This window comes from Enhydra lutris, unplaced genomic scaffold, assembly GCF_002288905.1.
Source record: "Enhydra lutris kenyoni isolate GAN:26980312 unplaced genomic scaffold, ASM228890v2 scaffoldscaffold77, whole genome shotgun sequence".
In the NCBI taxonomy this organism is placed as follows: domain Eukaryota; kingdom Metazoa; phylum Chordata; class Mammalia; order Carnivora; family Mustelidae; genus Enhydra; species Enhydra lutris.
Window position 1 is genome coordinate 208,912 of NW_019154161.1, and position 11,818 is coordinate 220,729.

An 11,818-nucleotide genomic window follows, 5' to 3' on the forward strand; every position below is an offset into this window, starting at 1 on the left:
CAGTATTCCCATAACAGAATGACTTTCAGGGACTTGGTAATAGAAGTCTTCTTCTTGTTATATACTGTAACTGGAATCTTGGCAATCTGATAGCTGTTTTATCATTCTCTCTCTCTTTAGGTCACTGGAGGTGACCTAAGTAGGTTAAGAGGTAGTTTAAGTTCTATCAGTTTTATCACCTAATATAAGTATAGTCAACTCATCGGTCACTGTCTCTAAATAAGTCCCACCCACAGTGACAGCTTTTGGGCGAAAAGATTGCTGTCATGATTCTGGATGCACACTTGTTTCATATGTTTACAGAGTGGCCAGGGTTGTGTCCTTTGTGGTAGAGTGTGTGTCTTCGGTGTCTTCCAGACCCTTAGGATTAGCTGTATGGACACTGGTTGGAAGGAGCTTATTAAAGTCCAAGCTTCCAGGTCCATTGAGTCTTTAATTTTGCTCTATATGTCACCACTAAATGAGCAACAGAGCAGCATAAAGGAAAATGAATATTGGGTACTGTCGTGAATATCAGAAGAAAATCATACATTTGCTCTGTGCAGTATTGTTATTACTCCTTGTAATCATGCTGTGAGCTCATGACCTCGACCAGGTTCCTTGATTTTCATCAGGTACTGGCACACAGAGTGGGTCACGTGCATTCACAGGATCAACGTTTCCTCCAGATCTTCACCTAAGTTCAGGGCAATCCAATGTGTTTTTGTCCTTGTGACCAACACTGTTTCATTTTACACAGTCGTCCAGCTTTTAGGTCTTTGTTGCTATTTTAATATTCCCCATTGATGTTTGGTGAATAGCTCTGCCCTAATTCCTATGTGTTTCCCCATTTTTTGCCCTTTTTTTGTAATGAGCCATGATTCTACTGTATCCAGGATCTGCTTTGCCTGGGTAAAGAGTACAAAATACTCTTATCTTTTCAGATAACATGCAAATTTGTTTGTTTGTTTGTTTGTTTACCTTGTCCCTTAGAAAAGCTCACTATAGAAATGTAAGGTAAACCCTCCTGGGTACTGGGATTTCTTTACCTGGTGAAATGCAAGACCCATGGGGACATGGGTGTTAGAGCTCACTCAGTTCTTCTGTATTGTATCCTGCCTGTCATAACCTTGCAAAATGTTTCCTGATGTACATTGAATAGGTTTTATCCCAGAGCCTGTGTTGGCTTAATGAGTGTTTGATGAGGTGGTGTACATATGGGAAAATTAGGCTGGAATTCAGCTGATATCATACTGAGTGGTGGATATTGTTGGGAGATAATTCGGATGTTGGTTACGTTTTCTCCATGTGTTCTGGATAGATCCTTTGAACATTTTAATTCTAATTATCTTTCCATTGATGTTTGTATATAAAAAAGCTTGGAATATAGTGACAGTGTCTTGCCCTTGGGTAGAGGACAGATTTGTTTATTGTACAAGAAAATGTATGTCCCCTTCCATGGTAAAAGTTTAGGCAGATATGCTAGTTCTTCCTTTAATATATTGGGGTTTCCCATGCTCAGGATCTCACACATGTGGCGCAAACCTACTGTATGTGCAGCGTCTCCCTGTAGGAATTGTGGGTAGGAGGCTGACAAGTGAAATTAGTATGATTAAGATGTTGGTGATGTTTGCTGTATCATGAACAATGGCCTTTGATCTTTATTCCATGAGTCTTCTGTCTTCTGCCAGCAGTGGAAAATTGTTAGAGGCCAACTTGTTACATTACAGAATGTGTGTAATCTTGGATTTTTTTTTTTAAGATTTTATTTATTTATTTGACAGACAGAGATCACAAGTAGTCAGAGAGGCAGGCTGCGAGAGAGGCTCCCTGCTGAGCAGAGAGCCCGATGTGGGGCTCCATCCCAGGACCCTGGGATCATGACCTGAGCCGAAGGCAGAGGCTTTAACCCACTGAGCCACCCAGGCGCCCCATAATCTTGGAATTTTTATAGTACTTAAGATTATCCATGGACTGGGGCGCCTGGGTGGCTCAGTGGATTAAAGCCTCTGCCTTCGGCTCAGGTCATGATCCCAGGGTCCTGGGATCGAGCCCCACATCGGGCTCTCTGCTCGGCAGGGAGCTTGCTTCCTCCTCTCTCTCTCTCTGCCTGCCTCTCTGCCTACTTGTGATCTCTATCTGTCAAATAAAATAAAATAAAAAATCTAAAAAAAAAAAAAAAGATTATCCATGGACTTTATTCAAAACAAAACAGACATTCATGGGTGTGTTTTGCTTTTATTTGTTTCGTTGTTTAGTTGTACACATTAGTGAAATCATATGGTATTTGTCCCTGTTTGTCTGACATATTTCACATAGCATAATACCTTCTAGGTCTGTCCACGTTGTAACAAATAGCTAGAAACAACAAAACAACAAAAAAAGCAGAAATAGACCCATAAATACAATGAAAAGCCTGCTGGTTACCAGAGTGAACCCCAATGGTAGGATGGGCAAAATAAGTAAAGGGTAATTGGTGGTACAGAGTTTTAGTTAAGGAATTAGTGAGTCACGGGGATAAAAGATCAGCATAGGGAATACATTCAGTGCTGTTGTAATAGCGTTGTATGGTGACAGACAGTAAGTAGCTCACGAGTGGTGAGCATAGTAGAGCCAACTGTGTTGTGAAATCACTGTTGTACACTGCAAGTGATGTAATACTGTATGTCAGTTATAATTTTTTTTGTCAGTTATACTTGAGCAGAAAACAAAATAGAGGGACCCCTGGGTGGGTGGCTCAGTCAGTTGAGCATCTGCCTTCGGCTCTGGTCATGATCCCATGGTTCTGGGATTGAGTCCCGCATTGGGCTCCCTGCTTGGCGGGAAGCCTGCTTCTCCCTGTACTCTCCCTGCTTGTGTTCCCTCTGTCGCTGTGTCTCTCTGTGTCAAATAAATAAAATTTAAAAAGAAAAAAAGAAGTCGCATGTAAAGAAAGCTAACCTCTCCACATGCAGCTCATCGTAGGTATTCACAGTAGGATATAGAGTTAGGATAGCAAATTTTTGTGTAACACAATGGAGACAATGTAAATTGTGGAGAAAGGAGAGGGTGTAGAAGGAGAATGTGTCCAGCAGGGTGGAGAAGGAAGAAGACATAGAAGAGCATGGAGCGCTCAGAGGCTGAGCAGCCCAGGAGGTACAAGGAAGAACAGTAATTTCTGAGCGTTTCTTCAGTTGGTTTTCACTGGAGTGCGCTCTCTCTTATCTCTCACTGTTAAAGTGCATGTAAGTAATGGCCACGTGACTCATGAAGGCTTCTCTGTATAAGTGGATTCTTTTGGAGATACTGGAAAATCCAACTAATGTTCCTGCCCACATTCATTGTAGGCAAAGTCAATTTTTAGGAAGCCAGAGATGCAAACCAAGGAGATCCTATACCAGAAGCAGTGGGCATTAGTAAAAGTATAGGGAAAACTTAGTTGTTGTTGTTGTTGTTGTTTTTAAGGTTTTATTTATTTATTTGACAGACAGAGATCACAAGTAGACAGAGAGGCAGGCGGGGGGCAGGGAAGCAGACTCTCCACCAAGCAGAGAGCCCGATGCGGGGCTCGATCCCAGGACTCTGGGATCATGACCTGAGCCGAAGACAGAGGCTTTAATCCACTGAGCCCCTCAGGTGCCCCGAAAACTTGGTATTTTTAAAGATAGGATCTCAGGGGTCCAAGCTAAAAAACCCAGCATTGAATCAGGACCAGATTGTTCCTGCATTACTTGTCGACGTGGGAGCTGTTTCCAAGAACATGCTTGGCAGGGTGAGTGGGAGACGGAGAAATACAGGGAGCCCCAGAGCATAGTGGCAGGTCCTGTTCACATGCCAGGGACATGTTGGCTCAGATGGAAAGTGAAGGGAGGGAGGACTCAGGCCCACCTGTTTTATCCTCTTCCCTGTGTCGAGGAGCCCTGTGAAACTGTCCCGTCTTCTCTGATTAGGGCCTGGAGTTCTGTGTGGAGCCTACATTCTCCAGGTTTGACTGCTGAGAAGTGGTAGTGTGCTTAGATTATAGAAGTATTTTTTGGTTTTGCTTTTAATATAATTAATGTTTTTCATTGAACCGAAGCTGGATTCTGTGCAGCCTTGATTCAATCTCTTGGCTCCTGTGTGAGGAACACCTCTTTCTACTATTTATAATTTTATAAATTTCTACTATTTATAAATTTATAAAAACTATAAATTTTTATCATTGTTTATTTAAACCTCCCAGAAAAATGAGGTAAGGGAGCTGTAGATTCAGCCCTGGTTGTTCCTCTTCACTTGACTAGATCAGTACATTTGTACAGAGAGGTTCCTTGCTTTGGGCACACTCAGGAAAGACTAGAATAGAACACCATCCTCGAGAGAAAAAAATTAGGATATAGGTGAGTGTGATGACTAGGACTTCTGTGAAAACTCCCAGTCCCTACTGTTGCAGCAGAGAAATCCCACAGTGTTTCAGGAACCCTGGAGGATATTACTAAGGGAGGGCAGGGAACCTACAGGAGATGAGAGTTCCAGAATTCTTCTTTTTTTTTTTTCCCAATTTATTTATTTGGGAGGGAGAGAGAGAGCACAAGCAGTGGTGGGGTGAGGTGCGGCAGAGGAAGAGCAATAATCCCAAGCAGACTCCACAGTGAGTGTAGAGCCCTACCCAGGGCTCAGTCTCATGACGCTGAGATCAGGACCTGAGCCTAAACCAAGAGATAGACACTCAGCCAGCTCTGCCACCCAGACACCCTTATCCCACAGGTCCTGAGCTTCAGTTCGCCTCAGCGTCAGGGTCTCTGGACCAAGCCTGTGTGAGCCTGTGAAAGCCTGTGATCACACACGAAACCAAGCTTAAATGCACTACTGCAAATTACAGTGTATGGGTACTGTGTGTGGCTTGGTATTTGAATAAAGTGGGTGTTTTCAGGTTTACATTTAGATTATGATTTGCCGACTTGTTGTTTTAGACATTTATTTCACAGCACTAGTTCTGTGCCCTTTGAAGGACGTTAGGCACCTGATACCAATGTGACCCATGACAAGTTCATGTACTTCATTTCCTCTGTCCTGTATGTCAGATCCCTCCACTGTGAGATTAATACTTTTTCTCATTTATCATCACGTACCTTGGGAGCACTTACTGAAAGATGTGTATAAATCATCTCATTTAATCTGGAAACTCCTTTCTCTGTTTCACTTTGTTTGTAGTCTGCTTTGGAACTGAAGGCTCTCTCCTGTGTTTGCTGGAGATGGCGGTGTTTGAAGGGGAGACAGTCAGTCAGTCACATGGGTCCTTCAACTTTCCATTCTACTACACACTCATGTCACAGACCAACTCTTCCTTAGCATTTCTCTGTTGCTCTGTGGCAGGAAAGCATGCATCATAGATGTCCCACTGCCTTAAAATTGTAAAATACAGCTCAGCACAAAGGTATATGAGCAAAAGCTTTCAATGCAGTAAGAGACTCACAAACTCTAGGTATTTCATTTATATCGTTGTGGGTTTGTCTCTGTGGTGTGTTTGCAAGACACAAATTCCTTCATCCACAAATAGATTCATAAGTTTTATGCCACTGAAGACATTTCTTAGATTCAAGGACAGTAAGAAATTTTGGCCCTATCATTTTTATTCTTTTTAATTTAATTTGTAATTTTTTTCTGTGTTGTGTTTTATCCTCACTTACCTCTTGTAGTTAAAATGTTCTGTAGTTTAATCATTTTGCATTCCTACTGTCACTTTGAAACCAGCTGTGGATCTTCTTTTATAGTTACCTCTGTCTCGTGGTCTGTGTGTTCCTCTTAGACTTACGCAGTGTCACACAATCTGAGGTAAAACTCGCTCCACTATCACTCAAGTTTTGGCAAGATATTTATTGAAAGATGAAGAACAATCCTACTATTTTCAACATATTTATTCATGGATGAATTTATGGGGGCACCTAGGTGGCTCAGTGGGTTAAAGCCTCTGCCTTCTGCTCGGGTCATGATCCCAGGGTCCTGGGATCAAGCCCTGCATCGGGCTCTCTGCTCGACGGGGAGCCTGCTTTTTAACTTTTGTAATTTAATAGTCTGGCTCTTGAATTAAGATGTTGGTATCACTTGCAAGCTCATGAGAAATGTAGAAACCCAGAGCCCACCTAGAAATTCCAATCAGAATATGAATTTTAATAAGATCTTCAGTTCATTGTTATACACATTAACCCTGGAGAAGTAGACCTCTAGCTCACCTCTACTTTTCCTTGTTCTATCTCTGTCTTTATGTTTGTAGTACATTATTTTGGTGACAGTGGCTTTTAGTATTCTTTAAATCAGTAGGTGTGGAACCACCAATGTACTGACTGTTCAATTTCAAGATTGTTCTGGGTATGTGTCATCCTGTGACATCATATGAATGTTAAGATGGTTTTGATCTTTCTGCCAAAAATGGCATTGGGATTTTGGGAAGTGATTGTGTTCATTTAAAGGTTATGTTATTGTTTATTCTGATCTCTATCTTATTTATTTCTGGCTTTTTTCCTTTTTTAATTCCTTCCTCTACTAAATTTCAGCTATATTTCTTTCTCTAGTTCCTTGTAGTGTCATGTTAATTTTATTTATTTCAGATTTTTCTTTTCTTTTTTTTTTTTAAAGATTTTATTTATTTATTTGACAGACAGAGATCACAAGAGGCAGAGAGGCAGGCAGAGAGAGAGAGAGAGGAGGAAGCAGGCTCCCCGGTGAGCAGAGAGCCCGATGCGGAGCTCGATCCCAGGATCCTGAGATCATGACCTGAGTGGAAGGCAGAGGCTTTACCCCACTGAGCCACCCAGGCGCCCCCAGATTTTTCCTTTTTTAAAGATTCTATTTATTTACTTGAGAGAGAGTGAGAGAATGAGCAGGGAGAGCGGCAGAGGAAAAAGACTCCCCACTGAGCAGGGAGCCTGATGTGGGTCTCCATCCTAGGACACTGGGATCATGACCTGAACCAAAGGCAGAGGCCTGACTGACAGAGCTACCCAGGCACCCCTGAATTTTTTCTTCACTCAAGCATTATATCATAAAAAAATGGAAAAGTGAAAGTCTAGGAGGGAAAATTCTTAGAAATAAATAATAAAAGTGATGTCCAATAAATAAAATAGCATTAAAATACTGATTCTTCAGTGTTTTCTATACATCATGTCATCTGTGAACAGAAACGTTTCTCTTTTCCTTTTTCAGTTGAATTACTTTTACATGTTTTTCTTGCCTCGTTGCTCTGACTGTAAAATCCACTACTGTGTTGAATCAAAGTGGTGAAGTTGCTTCACTACCTGTTTCTGATCGTACAGAAGGCTTCAGTCTTTTACTATCGGATACGTTAGATTCCAGCTTTTAGTGCAGACATGGCGTTTATTAGTCTGAGTTGGTCCTTTTATTCCTACTACTGAGTGTTTTAAATCATGAAACAGTGTCCGGTATGCTCACGTTCTTCTTCTGCATGAGTATTTATTTATTTATTTATTTATTTTAAAGATTTTATTTATTTATTTGACAGACAGAGATCACAAGTAGGCAGAGAGGCAGGCAGAGAGTGAGGGGGAAGCAGGCTCCCTGCGGAGCAGAGAGCCCGATGCAGGGCTCGATCCCAGGACTCTGGGATCATGACCTGAGCTGAAGGCAGAGGCTTTAACCCACTGAGCCACCCAGGCGCCCCCTGCATGAGTATTTAAATGTGATCATGGCATGTTTGATCTTCATGCTTTTACGTCCTGTCTTAAATGTATAGATTCCTTTTTGTGTAAACACCCTGAATTCCAGGAAGAATTCCCATGTGGTTATGTTGTAAAATAGTAAAATCTGCTTTGATTCAGGTTGTTTCCTTTATTGGGGAGTTTACATGACTATTTATCTCAGTAGTAGTTTCTAGTTTTCTTTGCTTATAGTGTCTTTCTTGGGTTTGTTTATATGGTAATGCTCGTGTCACAGAAAGTGTTTTATAATTTCCTTTCTCTTCACCCTTGGAAATGTTATAGGAGATTTGAAGTACTTTCTCATTAATGTTTGTTTGAATAATCCAGAATATTCACCTATCATAAGACTTCATTGGGAGCTTTTTTTTATTACTTTTTCAGTCGACTTAGTAGTGGTAAGTCAGTAGAGAATTTTTTCCCCCTCTATGATTGACTCAAAAGGTTATACGTTTTTGGAAATTCATACTTTTTTTATATCTATTTGTGGGTATGTAATTATCCATCACTGCCTTTTTTAATTAGCTTTATTTCTGTACTGTCAGTTGTATCTGCTTTCACTTCTTCAATTTTGATTTCACTGGTTTTCTCTCTGTCATTCTTCCATGATTTACTTAAAAATATGTCAGTTTTGTAGATCTCTTCTGGAAACCAACTCTTCCTATTGTAGATATTTTTCTGTTTTTGCTACACCCTATTTTGTTGATTTCTATTTTAAGTTTAAATTTCCTCCCTTCTTCTGGGTTTGGACTCAGATAGTACTTTTCCTGATTTTTTGAGGTGTGGGAAAGTGATGTGTGCTCCAGCACGACAAGACTACAGAACTCTCTGTTAGGCCACGTGATCAGTACGTGGTCTGCAAGTTTGTGTCCCTGCAGGAATCAAGTCCAGATGATTCCCTCAGCCATCTTGCTGAAGTTCTCTGATTGATTTTATTATTCCATATTACAAGTTTTCACCGTATTCGTCTGAGAGTAGTAAGTGGAGTGATTTTACTTTTTTCTTATTCAATATCTTTCAGCTGTATCTTCACATGGCACCCAGAGTTTCCTGCCAACATTGTGCATGGAAGCTTCTTTCCAAAACGTAGCGGTGCGTAGATATAAACATACTGCCCTGGAGAATCTACACTTCATGGTAGACTGTAACGATAATGGGGAGAGTGAAGAGCATCAAATATATCATGAAGGACATATCCAGACTGAGACAACTGCGCATAATATGAACATCACTGCCCAAAATGGTGAAGGGTATAAAACATTTTGGAAAACATCCCTTCTTAAGTCTGCTACTTCTGCAAAGCAGTGTCTTTCTATATATAAGGGCTCAAATCAAATGATTAAACATACATATTTGCAGAACGAAAAGTTGGAAAATCTGGAAAGTTGCCTAGTCCGTGCTGAAAATAATTATTTCAACCATTTTGAAAGTAGGATTGGATTGACCTTTGAGTCAAATATTTCTGAAAATCAGAGATTTAAAATTGAAGAACAAAGTGCTGAGTGGGATTCATTTGAGAGGTCCTTCACCGAGGAGTTAACTCTTCAAAATTACCAGGGTATTTTCAATGAAAACAATATTGCTCAATGCAGTGAATCTGAGGAAAAATTTAACCCGGGTTCAAGTGTTAGTACATGTCTGAGGACTCATTTTCCAGAGAACCATTATGAACTTGATAAATGTGTGGAAGTCTTTTATCAAAGCTCCAACCTTATTATACATAATAGTATCCCTATGGAAGAGAATCATTATGAATATAATGAATGTGAGAAAGCTCTTAACCAGTCCTCCAGTGTTGGTGATCATCAGAGTATCCATGTGGGAAAAGACTCCTACAGATGTTATAAACCTGGGAATATGTTCAGTCAGTCATCAAGACTAAATATACATAATACGATCGGAACTGAACAAAAAAGTTACATTTGTAAGGAATGTGGCAAAGCCTTTGACTGGCACTCCACCCTGTGTCAACATCAGCCAATGTATATGGGAGGAAAAGCTTACAAATATGAAGAATGTGGTAAGGTGTTTATCCACCACTCACACTTTACTCAACGTGACAGAATTCGTACTGGAGAGAAAATCTACCAATGTAAAGAATGCGGCAAGTGCTTTAACCATCACTCAAATCTTAGTCGACATTACAGAATTCATACTGGAGAGAAACCTTACCAATGTAAAGAATGTGGCATGGCCTTTAACCAGCACTCAGTGCTTACTCGACATCACAGAATTCATACTGGTGAGAAACCTTATCAATGTAAAGAATGTGGCAAGGCCTTCAACCAGCACTCAAACCTTACTCAACATCACAGAATTCATACTAGAGAGAAACCTTATCAATGTAAAGAATGTGGGCAAGTCTTTAACCATCACTCTAGCCTTACTCAACATCACAGAATTCACAGTGGAGAGAAACCTTATCAATGTAAAGAATGTGGCCAGGCCTTTAACCAGCACTCAAACCTTACCCGACATCACAGAATTCATACTGGAGAGAAACCATTCATATGTACGGAATGTGGTCAGGCCTTTAACCGTCACTCACACCTTACTCGACATCACAGAATTCATACTGGAGAGAAACCTTACCAATGTAAAGAATGTGGCAAGGCCTTTAACCAGCACTCAAAGCTTACTGAACATCACAGAATTCATACTGGAGAGAAACCTTACATATGCAAAGAATGTGGCAAGGCCTTTAACCGGCACTCACACCTGACTCGACATCACAGAATTCATTTTGGACAGAAACCTTACATATGTAAGGAATGTGGCCACGCTTTTATCCAGCACTCACACCTGAGTCAACATCACAGAATTCATACTTGAGGGAAACCTTACCAAAGTAAAGAATGTGGGAAGGCCTTTAATCACTGTTCATCCTTTACTCATTATCACAGAATTCATAGTGGAACAAACCTTACAATTTTAAGGAATGTGAGAAAACTTTAAAGACGACTCACCCCTTACTCCACATCAGAGAATTCATAGTGGAGAGGAACCATAAAATTGTAGAGAATGTGGAAAGGCTTTTAAGCGATGCTATTCCTGATCAGAGAAAGTGTATTGGGGAAGATTTTGGAATATGAAGAGTTTTGCAAGCCCTTTATTCAGAGGTCACGTTTCATTCAACATCACAGAATTCATACTGGGGAAGAACTTTTAAATGTAAAGAACATGGGAAGGCTTTTAGAACTGCTCAACCCTTTGCAGCATCTCAGAGTTTATACTGAGGAAAAACATTACAAAGGTAAAGGGTATCATTAGCCTCTAGCTGGAACTCATAATTTACTCAACATCATAGCTATCATACAGCATAGATAAGTGTAAGATGTAGAGAAAGTTGCAGTGCCTTTAACTGGAATTCAGTCTATACGCAGTATCCCAAAATACACACTGGATTCAAACCCTAAAAACATCATGATTGAGGAAAGACCTTCATTTTAAATTTTCACTGTAGCAAACACCAGAGAGTGCATACAGGTAAGTTACTTGAAAGATGTAAATATTTAGAAATGTATGTAAGTAAACATCAAGTGTCAATAAATATCATAGAAATCAAGTAGAAAGCAGTACATGAGTCAATCTATTCAGATGTTACATCAAAATACTTATTATAAGGACTAATACAAAGTTAAACACTTAGAAAATGGGTATGCTATTACGCTTCAAAAGAACAAGTGGATGGATTTTTGCATAGATATAATGAATTTTTCAATATGTCCTTGTTTTTTATTTTGTTGTTGTTGTTTTGTTTTTTTTTTTTTTTTTTTGGTTTTTTGGTTTTGGGGGTTTTTTGAGTTTGTTTTTGGGGATTTTTGTTTTGGTTTGGGTTTGGGTTTTTTTTGTTGTTGTTGTTCATTGACCTTATCTGGGATTTGTGACTAGCAAATATTAACATATTTGTGCTCTCAAATCACTTCAGAAAACTCATTTATTCCTAGTGGGTTTGTGAAAGTATGTGGCTGATTGTTGTTGGATCAAAGATATGAGATGTCCTTCTTCATTAGGCGGGACTCCTGCATATCTAATTGCCCACAGATGAGGAAGGACAATATAATATATAAAACATGAAGAAAATCTAAATGGAGATGCTGTTTGTGGTTATAACATTAATGTTAGTTATGATGGAAAAAGTGTTCAGAACATCATTATTCTCCATTTATTAA

General features: G+C 39.8%; 1 protein-coding gene across 1 annotated transcript in view; it reads left to right on the forward strand.

Moving 5' to 3' along the window:
* The window catches only part of LOC111160771 (putative protein ZNF720), a 32,180-nt gene extending 20,788 nt beyond the window's left edge, over positions 1–11,392 (forward strand). Inside the window, exon 4 of the mRNA XM_022524115.1 lies at positions 8,668–11,392. Within this exon, the coding sequence (XP_022379823.1) occupies positions 8,668–10,478 (1,811 nt within the window). The 3' untranslated portion in view covers positions 10,479–11,392. The remainder of the gene's footprint in view (positions 1–8,667) is intronic.
* Positions 11,393–11,818: the final 426 nt, after the last annotated feature.